The following is a 15499-nucleotide window of genomic DNA, read 5'->3' as shown; positions in this document are numbered from 1 at the left end:
GAGGACTGGGCCAGGGGAAGCAGGACACTGGAGATACTCAGTAAATTCTTGTTGCGTGACAGAGCCTTTGTATCCCTCATCCTAGGCAGTGACTGATGATAGGAAAGGCTCCGGTTTTGGAGTCCGACAGCTCTGAATTTGAGTTCCAGCCTTGTTATTTAGATGCAATATGACCTTGGGCAGCTTGCTTTAGATCTGCAGACACTATTTTTCACTTATAAAATGGCAATCATAAAACTTACCTCATAGGACTTATATCTGGTAGGACTGCCGATGGCAAGTAACAGAAAACAAAAGGAAACTAGCCTTGGCAGAAAAGAAAAAAATTATTGGCTCACGTATCTGAAATATCCAAGGATAGATCCAGCTTCAGACACCACTGGGTCCAGGGCTTCAAATGATGTCATTAGGACTTGGTCTCTGTCCCAGGAGTTAGTCTGATCGATCAGGCCTGAGTCACTTGTGTCACTTGTTTTTTTTGGCCTCTGACGTGGAATGTCTGACCATTGATCACATGCCAACCTCTGAAGGATGGAGGGGGCCTTAGCTCTACCCAAATCATACTGACTGAGATTGGGGAAGAGCGGGTTCCCCAGTGGAATACTGGGGTGCTATTAGCAGAAAGAGCCATGGCTTCACAGCAAGTTAAAGCAACAGATGTCCACTAGAGGGCAGGCATGAGGATGAGTCAGAAGTCCCCTTAGCACAATGCCTGGCACATAGGAACTCTAGATATTTGCTAGACCACCGTTGCCTTTTTGGGAGCCCTTATTTTTCTTTCATTGCCACGTGCTTCCTATTTACTGCAGATAGATCATTAAGGATGCGGCCTGGCTAGCGCAAGAATTCTAATGTCAGGTGCTGGTGGTGAGGAAATGGGAGTGGACCCAGTGATTGAACTTCAACCACTCAAGTTCAGTTTCGCAGAATTCAGTAAATAGCTGTATAGCCAGCCTTATGTTGGACACCTGTAACACAGAGGTGACCAAAACACAATTCCCGCCTTAAGCACTTCGCACTCTGGAGGCAAATGTATGGTAGGAAAAGCAGACTTTGGCTCCCAAATGTCCTGGTTCCAGCCCTTACTCTACCATTCCTGGGTAGATCTCTGTAGGTAAGTTATTTAACCTTCCTTGAACCTGTTTCCGCATTTGTAAAATCACAATTAACTTAATTCATTAAGCTGTATTGAATTGATACATAATGAGTGCGATGCGCACTGTCTAGGGGATGGACATGTTTGAAGCTCTAACTCGGGGGGGTAGGGGGCAAGGGCAATATAGGTAACTTAAACTTTTGTACCCCCACAATATGCTGAAATATATATATATATATATATATATATATAAGACAGGTTGTTTTGAATGTTTAAACAAGGTAACATAAGTAAAAATGTCTAGCATTGTTGATGGCATATTATAAGAGCTAAAAAAACACCTCCATCCCTTCTTTCCTTGCTTCCTTTATTGCTTGCTTTCTATCTTCCTTCCTTCCTTCCTTCCTTCCTTCTAATTGCAAAAAACAGGAAGGTTTTAAGGAGTTAGATACCTAAAAGCAACTGAGTGTAACAACTAAAAATTTTGCCATCAGACAAAGTAATAAGACCCGGTGGGGGTGAGGTAGCAGGGTTTAGGGGAACACTGACATTTGTAAACTGTCCATGTATCAGGTGTACTCTATCTGATTCTCTGAAATGGCTATGATCATCTCCTTTTCAGCTGAAGAAGCAGTCTCTAAGAGTTAAATCGTCTATCCGCAGGTAATATAGTTCATAAGTGCTGAGCCTGGCTTCAAAACTAGGTCTCTTCTGCCCCTCAAACCCACTCTGTTTCCACCGTCTCATACTACCATTACGATAAAGGTGAGAGTCATTGCGTACGTTAAAATAACATCATGTGCTGAAAGAAACAAACCAACTGCAACTGATAGGTGTGAGGCATTTATAAGATGCATTTTGTCACTGACAAGGTCTCAGACTGTCTTTCTACATTTGCCCAAGTAAAGGAAAGGTGGGGAGATGCAGAAGGGGCCGTGCTTCTCCCTGGGCCCTACAGCGAAGCAGGACAGAGAGGCCAGGCCCAGAGCAGCCCCCAGATCCCCTCGGTGTTTTCCTGAAAAGAATGTGGAGCCCTGAGCTGGGGACCTTTCCCCTCACCTGGGCTAAATAACTCATTGCACCCCCCTCCTTCCATTCTGGAATTTCTTTGCTGCTTTTCTCCCAACCTGTTTTCAATTTGTTCTTGTGGCCGGCTTTGACTGTGACCTCAACTCAATCCGAAGAGAGGGGGTGAGGGGGAAAGAGAGAGAGAGGGAAAACAAGGAGGACTGCGGGACTGCTGAAAGGAGAGGGAGAGAGAATTGAGGTAGCGGGTGTGGCCTTTAGGAAAGTTGCCCCGTGCTTTGTTGGGTTGGTTCTGAAGCTGCAGCAGGATCATGATTAACCCTTCTGCGGAAGGTAATGAGAGCAAGGCTCAAGTCTGAGTGGATAAAGAACTGTGTGGGGGTCTGGCCCCAGCCCACTCGGGTTACAGCCCCAGAAGAGCTGTAATGGGGAACAGGCACATTCCTGTACAGCGACTCCCAACTTCCTATCTGTTTTCAAGGAAAGAAAAACAGAACAAGAATGTTAGAGACTTGGACAGGCTTGGGTGAGGCGGGGGCAGCAGCCTGGGTTCTAGGAAGGTTCTAACACGTGGCCACAGCAGTGTACCAGGGAGGAGGAGACAGAGGCCTCTTAGGCGGAGTGGCCTGGTGGAAGGTGCGTGGAGCTGAGGCGCAAAGGAGCTGAGCTTGCTTCTGGACTCTGCCCCTGAGTAGCTGCAAATCCTTAAATTAGGGTACAACATGCCTGAGCCTCTGTATTTCTATCAGGGAATGTGGCACGGTCTGAGGATTCAAACATTTTAAGCAATAAAACTTTAAAACTAAGGTTTTATGAACAGTTTTTTAAAAAAAAAAAAAACTAAGAAAAACATGAACAATTCATATATAAAATGGATCAAACTGGAGTTGCTTTAGTTGGAGGTTAGTGTTGTGGGGGAGTCTGGCCCCAGGCTCTCCCCTGTTAGTGTTCATTGTTACCCCTGGAGTTGTATATATTTTAATTTGCAAACCACTGTTGGAATATGTGACATTCTGGAAACCTACTGAACTCCTGTCTCTTCTGGACTTTGTATCTGTCTCTGAAATTCCAGGTTTAAGAAGACGGCAAAGTGAAACCAGGCACCTAGCACAGCACCTAGCGCATAGTGAATGCCCAGTAACTGCACACTGTCACATGCACATTGAATAAAGTGGTCAGAAATTGAAGAGGAAGGGCTCCTGTGTTAGCTTTGAAAGGTTTTCAATTCTCAACAATTTTCTCTCATAGGCTGGCTTATACACATTATCTCATAGACTATAAGAGTCAAGACACCAGGGTTTTGTGCCAAATCTACTTCCCACTCTGTGTATGGGCACGGACATGTCATTTTCCTTCTCTGATCTTCAGTTTTGTCACCCGTGAAAGAAGTTTGGATAAAAAAAATAATCCTTAAGAGCCCTTATCTCTACTCTGTTATCATGATGACAAGAATAAGAACAACAAAAACAATGATAGTTAATATATGTTTTGAGATCTTAATATGTGCCAGACATTTTGCTAATTGACTTGTATACAAGTATTTTATATGATATCCACAACACTATAAATTAGATACTCTTATTATTATGCCCATCTTACAAATGAGAAACCAGATGTAAAGAATTAAGGAACGTGTCCAAGGCAAGCAAGTAAGTGGAGGTGTACCAGAATTTAAGGCCAGGCAGCATAAACTTAGAGGCCAAGCTCTTAACCACTGCACTGTGTTATTGCTCATTCAACTGTACCACTGCCAGGTGCAGAGTATGGTATATCATGGAGTCACAATACATTTGTCGAATTGTACTGATTTGCATTCGTGAATAGAGAAGTCCCTAGGACTTTCTTAGTACCCCCTCTCCACTAGGTGGGGAAGAACACTGAGGGGTTACTTCATTCACCTGTCTCCATCTAAGTTGCATTTAAACCTTCTGAGATAGAGTGCCAAAAAAAGCAATCTTACAATTTACTTTATAGGTTTGTTCTTGTACTTAGCCACCCTTTCTGTTGTCAGATTACAAGCTGTAGAAGGTCAGGGACCATTTCTTTTATTGTCTCATTCCCTAAACCCATAGAACTAAGGGAGTGGAGTGAATTCAAGTGTGGATTGAATAACATTGAGAAATCTCACTTTCTAACACTATGATTTTAAAACTTTCTCTAGGAGGCAGCATAGTACAAAAGAAAAGATGTGGCTTTGGAGTTAGACAGATAGGGGTTCAAATCTCAGCTCTGTGCTTCCTAACTTTGCAATCTTGACCTCAGCTCTGCTATGGGTCTGATAAAATCTAACTTGTTGGGTCACTTTGAGGATTAAATGGACAAAAGGGAAAGTACGTACTAACTGTCAGTTTCCCTCCTTTTAACGTTTTTCATTTGAAGGCCATTGTATTTATATAGTCCCAACTAGAACTGGGCACTGAATATCCTCTTAATGACCTTGTCGTGACTAATTATACTCTAAGTTATCCAGTTCCTTCACTTGAATCAAACCTATAAGCCTTAGAATTCCTTAGAACTTAGAACCATGCTGATCTTACTGACCTGACATGTATATGGGGTTTTTATCCGTGGTCCAAATTATTCTGACATTCATGGAAAATCTGGAAAGCTATGCCCATTTGAAAATGAATGTCAGCCATCTTCTGGCTTCAAGGCAGTTAATTAATCCAGGCCACAAGCAGACTGAATTCCCCCACGAAGAGCCAGCCCTTTCAATGGCTATCTGGAAACAAATTGAAAAGCAGACAGACATAGATCCAAGCTCAAAGAAAACAAATATGAGCAGCCAGACTGAGAAACCAAGTGAAACAAGACCCTCACTCCATCCAGGGGCTAGCCCCATGCATTTCTCCCCCTCTCTTTTTATTTTTAACTTTTCACACCACACATTGCTCTGCTTTGATAGTTATGGGGGTGAAGACATTGTTGGTTTATGATTGTACTGGGAGCAGCTGACATAAGAGGCCTACAGAAGAAATGTGGGATGCCACACTTTGTGACGAATAAAAGTTTCATTCAGCTCTTCATTTTCCAGCAAAGCCTCTGGTTCTGGGCATCTTTGTTTCTTTCTAGACTCTTGGCTTCACTTTCTAGACTTCAAACCCATAAAAGAGCCATTGACCCCTTGCAACAAAGAGGAAAACTGAGACATTGAGAGGTTTAAGGACTCTCAACCAAGGGTGGAGCTAGTATTCAGTCCCAGGTCTGTTTGGCCATAGCAGCTGAAACTGCATGTTGCTGTTGTTGACACCAGCCTGCTTTAGACACTTGCGGTGGCATCTCCATGTCAATTCTGTGAATGGCATATTGCCTTTTTTGAAAAAGGGAGAACAAAAAACGGTAGCCATCAGAACTGCTCTACTGGATTATACAGACAAACATGTTATAAAACTGTTGTTCAGCTGAATCCAGGGCCATCCAGGCAATTCAGTCTGACAAGTGTTACAAGATTCACTTGTGAGGCTAAGAATGAAACATTTTTTTAAAACTGTGCTTCTTTAGGATTGAAACTTTTCTTTGAAAGAGCAACAGGAAGGGATCTGTATAGTCTGCCAACCAGTTCTGTGGTAGAGAAACACCAAATGTTTTCAAACACTTAGCCAACATTTTCGTTCCTGTATGGTTTCATTACATTGGCTTATCCTTAATCCCAGGTAGCGAGGATATACTTGGACTGGCATCCTCCTCCTGTTTATTACTGGGAATATGCATGAATAGAGAATCTGAGGGACTCTGCATCAGGCACGAAGAGAACAAGAAACAACAGTTGGGAGGCCTCATATAATTTCATACTGCCCTATAAAATACCTCGCATGTCAGTTTTGCTCCTAAATCATCCAGTTTTAGAATTGGAAGGGAACTAAGAGGCCATTTAGTCTGGCTCATTGACTTTATCTATTTTTAAGTAATTTTTATTGATTTTTTTCTTGTTACAAAAGCAATATATGTCTATTGAATTTAATTTAAAAATAGAGATAAGCAAAAATAAAATAGGAAAAGTGCTCATTATCTCACTCTCCAGACAGAGCCACTATTAAGCACTTGCTTTATTTTCTTCCTTCTGTTTCTAAATACATGTATATATAAAATTTCCACAAAATTAGATTATTCTGTAATAGCATAACCTGTTTTTTAACTTCATAACATGTCGTGAATATCCTTTCATAAACTTCATATTTTTGGATAAATTATTTTTAATAACTATAAAATATCCCATTGTGTCATTGAACTACAATTAATACAGACATTTCTATATTGTTGAGCATTTAATTGTTTCTAAATTTTTGCTAGTATAAATAGTACTGCAATGTTTGTCATTGTAACTTTTTTCTTTTATGACAGGGATTTTTGTTGCCTTTATAACTTAATCTTTCCACACATCTCTGTTTTTATTTTATTCTTTTCTGGAATCCCAGTAGTGATTCTAGCGCCGTCATCTTATAGAGGAGAAAACTAAAGCACAGAGATGGGAATGGAGCTGCCGAAAGCTGTAATAGTTTAGCAGCACTAAGACTAGATCCCAAGATTCCAGATGTTTAGTTATTCTTTGTAGTCTTCCTTACTTTCTAGTCCTCTCAATTAGTTCTCTTTCTAGTAAACTTAAGCTGCTTCCTAAAATCCAACGATTAGGTTGACTTTTAGAAATCATGGAATTGGAGGACCACAAATATGTGGCGCTTGTTCTACCACTGTTCCATCCTGACCATGACCTTCATCACTAATCAATCCTAGAACTCTTTATTCCTTAGCTGCACTAGGTCTCTGTCCTTCTCATCATTACACTCCATGAATCCAGTACCAGTGGTGTATAATAGGCCATTTGACATGAAAACTCTTTTGCATCCTTAGTGCAACTCCTTTATTATACAAAGAAGAAAAATGCAATTCCAGGAAAGAGGGACCGTGTTTAAGGAGTTAAGAGGAGTTAATGGTAGTGACAAGGCTAGAATAGTTACTCTGGACAGAAAGAAAGCACAGTCCTCTTGTTGCATTTTCATGCATTTCTATTACATAATAATTTACTTCATTGGAGCCTTGCTACAGTCTTACAAAGGTAAGTATTAGCATTCCCATTGTACAGGTGAAAAAATTCACACATAAATTTGAACAATGAGTCATCAGGGCTATATATTAATCTGTGTCATTTTTATATCTTACGCTTTTTTTTTTTTTTTGTCCAGCAGTCCTCCTGATAATGGTATCCAGACATTTCTTAGGTTTGGTTGATAACAAGAATGTCTGCTCACCAAGGCCTGATGTGGGAAGCTCATCTTTCTTTGTCTCCTTCCAGGAGAATTCCTGAGTTTTGCCGATGACTTACTCTCTGGCCTGGGCACATCTTGCGTAGCAGCTGGTCGAAGCCATGGAGAGGTCCCTGAAGTCAGTATCTACTCAGTCATCTTCAAGTGTCTGGAGCCCGATGGTCTCTACAAGTAAGACGTGTTGGGTGTGCGGGAGCGTGAAGTAGACAGAATGATTTTAAGCCAACAGGAAAGGCATGAGGTATTCTGTCCAGGCCAGCCAAATGTTTTATTGGCCAGCCTGTATGTGCGTCTTGAGATTCTAAGGTTTAGAAGTGTCCATTTGAGACACATACCAATGAAACAGAACAGAGAACCCACATATAAAACCATTAACCTACAGCAACCTGATCTTTGACAAAGCAGACAACAACGTACACTGGGGAAAAGAAGCCCTATTCAATAAACAGTGCTGGGAAAATTGGATCACACAAGGTTAGTGCTGAAGGGTCTGGGAAGGCCAAAAATTCAAAAGCATTCCTTCTACTGATGGAGAATCTGCAGCCCAGAGAGCGAAAGCATTTTACTCAAGATCATAGAGAAAGTTATCAAGGAGAGCTGGAATAGGAATCCCTGCCTAATGTTCTTTTATCTCTTCTGTGCAGTCTTCTCTTAAAAATATTACATTAGCATATCTGAGATATATACACATATATACTAGTATATATATGCACACATGCTGAGATATATTAATATGTATTGAAATATATATCCTCATATATATAATATATAATTTTTTTATTAATAGACTCAGCCAGCCTCTTAGAAATAGTGCCATTATCACTCCTTTGTAGAGTACATGGGAGTCACTACATTCAAAATTCTGGAGATGCAAGAGGAAGTCAGTCTTGGAAAAGAAAAGGAGTTCATTTTTTGTTTTAGTTTTTTTTTTTTTTTCCCCCACCTCCATGAGTGTTGCTACATCTGGATACAGCCACCATAAGCTATAACGCAGAGTTCTGGAGACCAGTTCTCCCCATGTACCCTAATTATGAAACAATAGAATACCTCCCTTATCAACCTAGAAAGCTGAAGTTGTTAAGAAGTTGAGCTTTATTCACTAGTTATCTAACTAATCTATTTATTCTTTTATTTATTCACTCAGTGATTCATTCACTCATCCATTTATGTGTCCATCTACCCATTCATCTATCCTCCATTCACTGCTCCCTCTCCCTTTCCCTCTCTCCATACATAAGCCTCCATCCATCCATCCATCCATCCTTAAACTCCTTCCTTTCATTCACTTATTTATTCATCAATTATTTCATTCTTTCACATATTTATTCACTCATTCATAACTCATTTACTTATTCAGCAGACATTGTCTGAGGAGTACCTGTATCTTGGTACTGTGCTAAGGACCACAGTTATGAATGTGATGAAGATAGAGGTCCTATTCTCAGATAACTCATAACCTAATGGTGGTATCAAAGGCCACAGACTATGGATTCAAATCTGGTTTTGACATTTTTAGTTATGTGACTTTAGATAAGTGGTTTACCTTTATAAGCCTCTATTTCAGCCTTTGTGAAACAGAAATAATAAAACCTAGCTTGCAGAGTTGTGTGAGACTTGAGCAAGAAACACCCTAGTGCAGTATCTCTAAGTATGTGCTCAATAAATATTAGTCCCTCCACAATCTGTGAACCTTCCGCATCTCTAAAACCCATCTCTTCCTTCCTCTACCTATCTGAAGACCATGACTTTTTCAAAGACCATCGTACCCTTTGAATACTTGACACAGTCAGGCTTCTTGGAACACGCGATACATTGGTGCATGAACTCAGGAATATCACTGTAAGCTGAGAATTGGGCCTTCTGACTCTGGCTCTGTCATTGACTGTCTTTGAGATGTTGGGACCCAAGCTTTATCTTAGGTCACTTGGGGGCAGTGCATGCTCTAGGAATAGAATCTGCAAAGTAAAATAGGCTATCAGAGCTCTTCCAGTGGGACATCTTCACAGAGGTGGTAGGATATGCCTCAAGCCTTAAAGAATGACCGTGGTCCTGGCAGTGCATCATGGGTTTGGGACGCAGACTTGGAGAACGTGAATAGCCTCTTAATCAGCGAAGACTGACACCAGTACCCTGGGCTCCAGGGTCACTTCATCTATGAAATACAAGGGTGTGACCAGAAAAAGAGCTATAAGGTCACTTCCAACTCTGAAAATTATGGTTATGTGAAGAAAGTGGCATTTTCAAAAGATTTCCTGAAGGCTGGCTTCTGGTTTCTCTGTCCCTCGTTAAGGGTATAGACTGGAGGCAGATAACCCTGGGTTCAAATCCCCGCCCTGCACTTTATCATCCATGTGACATCGAGTGAGCCGCTCAACCCTCTGTGAAAATATGAATACTACAGTGTCTGGCTCATGGGGACCCCAGGAGGACTTGATGAGTTAATGTACAAAAGCATAAGAACTATTAGCTGTTAGCACTGTTGCTGTTGTTGCCCTTGTGATAATTATTAATTTCAACTATCTCCCCAACCATCCTCCAACTGATGGGGTAAAGAGCATCTATCAGAGAGGAATAGAGCCCTGTCTGGTGGTTCCTACCCACTAAACAGAAGGCGTAACCCTGTCTCTGGGTGACATTGTAGGGACTTGCTGTTGGCTGGGCTGGAATCCTACAACACCATTATGCAGAGAGCAATGAAATGTTTTATGGAAACCCAAAAGCAATTAACACTGAGAGCTGACAAATCAACTGCTGTCCTTTAATAGAGATGAACACTTTCCCTCACCCCTTCTTTTCCTTACTGCCTGACACCCCCCTCCTTGCTACATTTTGAAGTAGGGAACATTCTTTCTTCTTCTGTCTTGGAAATGTGCTTGTCATCCCTGATTCTGAACACTTTTTTATTTTATTTATTTATTTATAAATGGATTTTATTAATGGCCCTGGGACCCGGCTGCTCTGACAAGGAACCAGGGTGTTGTTTGGAACAATATTTTATCCCACTGGCAGCTTTCCTCCCGTGGAGTCTGACCAACTCAGTCTGGAGTTTTAAGATAGTTCCAGTGTCAGTTCTTGGGGTTCGTCATTTTCTGCGGCTCGTTTATTGTCAAAATGTGTTTTCTTCCTTTTGAGCCAAAAAGCCCACGTGTGGCAGTGGAAAGAGCACAGGCATTGGGGCTAGGCTGGGCTGAGCGTGAATCCCGATTCTGCCCCGTACTTACCACCTGCTCCAGGGCAAATCATTTCTCACTGCTCTATGAGACAGTTTCTGCCTCTGGAAAAGGAGGCTGGTAATTGTCCCTATCACATAAGATTCTAAGGAAGAGGGTTGAGTTTAGAAACTCCACAAACCAGGTTTACCAGAAGGCCTGGCACATAGGAGGCCTGCAGGAAGTGTTTGCCACATTCTTCTTCCTGCTCCATTCTCCTGGAGTCGCTCAGTCCCTGGCTATTGTTGTCTCTTTCTTCCAAGGACAACCCCAGAGGAGCTGGTCCTATGAGGCAGACTGGGATCCCACTATCCATCGAAGGAATGACCATCCAGAATTCTTTGGGGAGAAATAGAATGAAGAGGATGGATACAGAGGAGAACAGGCTTGGAAAGAGCTGAGTTGTAATTAAGCATGGTTGGACACCAAACCCGCTATCCATGCTTCTAGAAGGATGCGGGGGGAGGATCCGTCTCTCTACCAAGCAGTCTGGGTTCACATCCTGCTACCACGACTTTTGCCTCTGGACCCTTGAGCTAAACATTTATATTCTCTCCCTGTTCTGCAATTTCAGCAACTTTAATCCAGCATGAGCAGAGCTGTGGGATTCATTCTCATTCTTTCTCTCCTTCTCTTCCTGGGCTCCTGCCCTTCTAATGTTTTCCCCTCTCTCACTTGTGCTTTGCTCTGCTGCACCTCTCTGCTTCTCTGCCTGTCTCTCTCTTTTCCTCCTTCCCTGTGTAGGTATTTTCTGCGTGGCTTCCTGTCTCTGTCTGTCTGTCATTCTCCCTGTCATTTCTTCTTTTCCTTTCTAATTGTTACTCTCTTAATTTCTATTTCTGTTAATATATCTCATCTCTCTGTCCTATTTTGGTGTGTGTGTGTCTCTCTCTTTCTCAGCCTGGCCCCCTCCATCTCCAATTTCCTCTCTCCACTCCACTTAGGAGGGCAAATTGCCCCTCCGTCCGTGTAACTTTACACAGGGCTGTGGGGTAAGAGCAACTGGACGAATGAAAGTCAAGGCTGATTGTCTGTCCTAAGCTCACCCCGGTGTAACAAAACAGAAACATCAGCACCCGTGCCCTGTCTAAATTGAATTTTCTTGTTTGTTTCTTTGGTTTTGCTTTTGAATGAAAACAAACAAGAGCAGCAGAGGGAGAGGGTCTTAAGAAGGTCTGACAGTGTGTCCAGCCCCTGCTCCCTTGGGTTGTTGGAGGCCCAGGGTGACCCTGAGCAGGAGTCTCCACTCAGGGCCAGTGGCTCAGGCTAGGCTGGGTGTCTGTGGTCCCTGCCCTTGCCTGGACAGAGGCCTAGACACCCTTCTCGTAGCTGTTCTCCAATTTCCTACTGCTCAAGGTAATTAGCCTCTGTCTTGTCTTGGCTGCCTTGCTTTTCTCGAATCATGGATGGCTGCCAAAGGGTCCTCAGCAGACATGCCAGCAGCAGCCAGGCCTGATTCCTGGGGTGGGGGGCTCATTCCCACACATTCAGAGGCTTGCCCCGGACCCACCCTCGCCTCCCTGGCTTCAGCTGTGTGAAAGGAATGCCAAGGGAGCCTGGGTACCCCAGCCAAGTGCCAACATCCATGTGGGAACAGAGGCGTAGGGGAAAAGCTCTTTCTTAGCAGGGGTGAGTGGGGTTGGAAGAGCAGGAGAAAAACCAAAGCCCTGGAGAAGGGAGGGAGGGAGGGCACTGTGAAAAAAGAGCCTAAGGTTGGGAGTCGGACGGCAATTTTCACATTGCTTTCAGTAATGCCTTTGGCCAGTTCTTCCTCCTCCTCTGGCCTTGATGTCCTCATCTGCGACATGGAAAGGTTACATCCAGTGGGTTCTGAGACTTGCACACTGAGGTAGGGATGGAGACTCCGAATTAAAGTTCTGATTCTCAGTGCCACCAGTACTTTGAGGTTAATAGACGTAGTCGTAATAACATTATATTGAGTGTTCACTATGTGCCAAGAGCCGTCCTAAGGTACATGCACATTTAGTCCATAACCCTATGAATATGGTAGTGGTATTTTTATCATCTCCCATTTCATAAGTGGGAAAACTGGGGCCAGAGGGTGTAACCATTTTGCCAAAAGTCACATGACAAGAAGGTGCAGGGCTGAGATTCATACCCAGGCCGACTCTAAGACCCACCCTCCCCTCCCATCCCCCCACGTGCTGTTCATGTTCTTGTCCGCTCACACGTGTGCAGCTGTCAGAAGCCCCTGGTGAGGCGCGAGTGGAAGGGGCTTTATAACCGTGAGCAGCACCGTTTGCAGTGGAAAGAACACTAGGCTGGGGGCCAGAAGACCCGGATCACAGCCTACAGAATGGGGAGGGGAGGCAATTCCCACCTCACTTCCTCATTCATAAAATGGAGATAATTAATCATACCTCCCCAGGTTGTTGCAAAGATTAAACTGCATAGCAGATGAAAAAAGGCTTTGATATTTTCGTAAGGTTGTGTGCATGCCTGAAGGGTCATCAGTACCACTCTGTGTTTGTCAAAGAGCAGCAACAGGAAGGGCAATAGAATTTTTGAATCTGCGTCCCCCTCTATCACCACACACACACACACACACACTTTTAAATCAGGCCTTTGAAATCAGGTGGAGGTGGTTTTTCACCTTGTCTCCGGCACCTATCCACTGTGTGGCCTCGGGCAAGTTCCTTCACCTCTCTGTGTTTCAGTTTTTTCATCTGTAAAAATGGAATCATAATAGGACCTACTTTATAGGGATGTGAGGATACAATGAACTGAAACACGTAAAGAGCACTGGCCCATTGCGGGTGCTTAACAAGCGGCAGAAGGAGGAGGAGGAGGAACCACGGTTACCACCAGTTGTGATTATATACTTTACCTCAGCAGTCAGGCCTCATGTGGCCCCTGTGGACACCATCATGTTCCCAGCATTCCAGTGGGAGCGCTAAGTAAGCCTTCATCCCCCTCGCTAGCTCCTTTCCTCACCACGTCCCAGGCACACTTGCTCGAATGTGCCAGTCTCTTCCTTCCTCAAGGCATTGCCTCTGCTGTTCCCTTTCCCTGGGAAGTTCTTCCTTTGGCCCTTCCCATGATTTGTTTCTTGTTCTCCTTCAGGTCCATGATTAGAGGTCACCTCCCTAGAGAGGCCTTCCCTGACCATTATCTACCATAGATCCCACCTGCCACACACACAGACATACAAAGCCACGGTGCTTACTAAGGCTGTGATGAGTTCCTATCTGTTTCCTTATTACTGTCTGTCTTTTCTCATTAGGACATAAGAGCATAGTCTTCTATCTGCCTTGTTCATCCTCCATCCCTGGTACCTAAAACAGCACCTGACACTACTTAAGAATCCAATAAATATTTGTTGAATGGTTTGAACAAATTTCCAAGTTGATGCGGAAATCCTGTGGACACTGACTTCTCCCCTTCACTCACACATAATCTCCTACTCTCTTTCTCAGCAAACGTTCAGGAGGCACCCACCGTGTGCCAGGTTGTACCAGGCACAGTACCATGTCTCTACATCCATCTCTAAGTTTCCATGTCTCGATTTCGATCTTTCTCTCCTTCCCTTCCTTCCTCCCTTCCTCTGTTCCTTCCTTCCTTCCTTCCTTCCGTCTGTCAGAGCCCTCTAGCTCTCTCCCACTCGCTTGCTTGCTCACTTTCTTTTTCTTTCTTTCCCTTTCCCTCCCTCCCTCCCTCCTTTTCTTTCTTTCTTTCTTTCTCTCCCTCCCCCCCCTTTCTTTCTTTCTCACAAATCTTATCTAATTTAATCCTCAAAACAACCTTCGAAGGCTGTTGCTGTTATTTTCATCCAACAGCTAAGACAACTAAGGTCCAGAGAGGTTAGATCCCTTGACCAGAGCCACAGAGCTAATACATGGAGTCAGATTTGAAACCAGCCAATTTATCTGCAGTGCTCGAACTCAAAATCACTACACTAAATCTTGAGAAGAGTTGGACATGTAGAAATGACAGGGGTCAGAAGATGGAAGCTGTGAGAAGCGACCTTTTTACAAAGACCCATGCTCAGATGAGTTGGATACAATATGGAAAACCAGTTTTCAGTTCTCACATCAAAAGTTATGTGGCCACCACTGAACTTCAGACTGTGTCCTGTCCCTCCAGCCCCCACAGTGCCACACACAGAGCTGAGCCCCGAGTCTGCCTGATAACCCCTGCTTGTCCTGAGGGAGAGACTTCCGTTGTCATTTTTGAGATGCCCTTGGTCCCCAGCTGTCATCTGCTGAGTTGTTTCCCAGCGTCTCCAGACTCCCATGTGTTTTGCAAACAAGTCCAGGCTCCTGGCCCAAAGATGCTATTCCAAAAGCCCAGGGGGCTTGGAGCCTTGGATGGAGAATCCTGGGCTCCCCTCCACCCCAGGACACCATCTCTCCCTGGGCACAGCCTGGGCAGCACATCGCAGAAGCAGCCAGGGCCCCTGCCATGGATACTATAATTATATATTAGATCAAATCCCATTGTTTCCTTTTATTAACATTCCTACCCTCTTTATTTCCTCTCTTTGTGCCAAGAATCAGCACAAACTTTACTGGAAACAGCATGAAAGTCATCAGGAGACTTCCAGGGCTGGCTTTCAAAAGTGCTTGCCCAATTGATAGAAGGTGAGAAACTTGAGGGCCATCCTGCCTCTAGCCCTAAGTGGCTACGGGGCCCTGGGCAAATGGCTTCCCCTTTGGAGGCCTCAGTTTCTCCATTTTTAGAAGAGGGATTGAAAGAGGTCATCTCAAAGGACCTTTTCATGCATTCGAAGGCTGTGCATCTCAGGAGATGGACCCACACCCCTGGCACCTGGGGAGGCCAGGCTCTGGATCCAGGTGAAATGACAACACTCAGCTTCAGGCTAGATACTTCTGCCTTCCCTTAGCTTCAGTGGCCCTATCTGTTAAGTGGGCCCCCTGAGCCGAGAC

At 43.8% G+C, this 15499-nt stretch overlaps 1 protein-coding gene across 5 annotated transcripts in view; it reads left to right on the top strand.

Moving 5' to 3' along the window:
* The window catches only part of ASTN2 (astrotactin 2), an 824356-nt gene that overhangs the window by 763403 nt on the left and 45454 nt on the right, over nucleotides 1–15499 (top strand). For all 5 annotated transcript variants that reach the window (XM_069474596.1, XM_069474595.1, XM_069474594.1 and 2 more), the window contains one exon: nucleotides 7413–7554. In XM_069474596.1, the coding sequence (XP_069330697.1) occupies nucleotides 7413–7554 (142 nt within the window). The remainder of the gene's footprint in view (nucleotides 1–7412; nucleotides 7555–15499) is intronic.

The sequence above is a fragment of the Eulemur rufifrons genome, chromosome 7 (assembly GCF_041146395.1).
Source record: "Eulemur rufifrons isolate Redbay chromosome 7, OSU_ERuf_1, whole genome shotgun sequence".
Lineage (NCBI taxonomy): Eukaryota > Metazoa > Chordata > Mammalia > Primates > Lemuridae > Eulemur > Eulemur rufifrons.
This window is presented reverse-complemented; position numbering and strand designations above follow the sequence as displayed.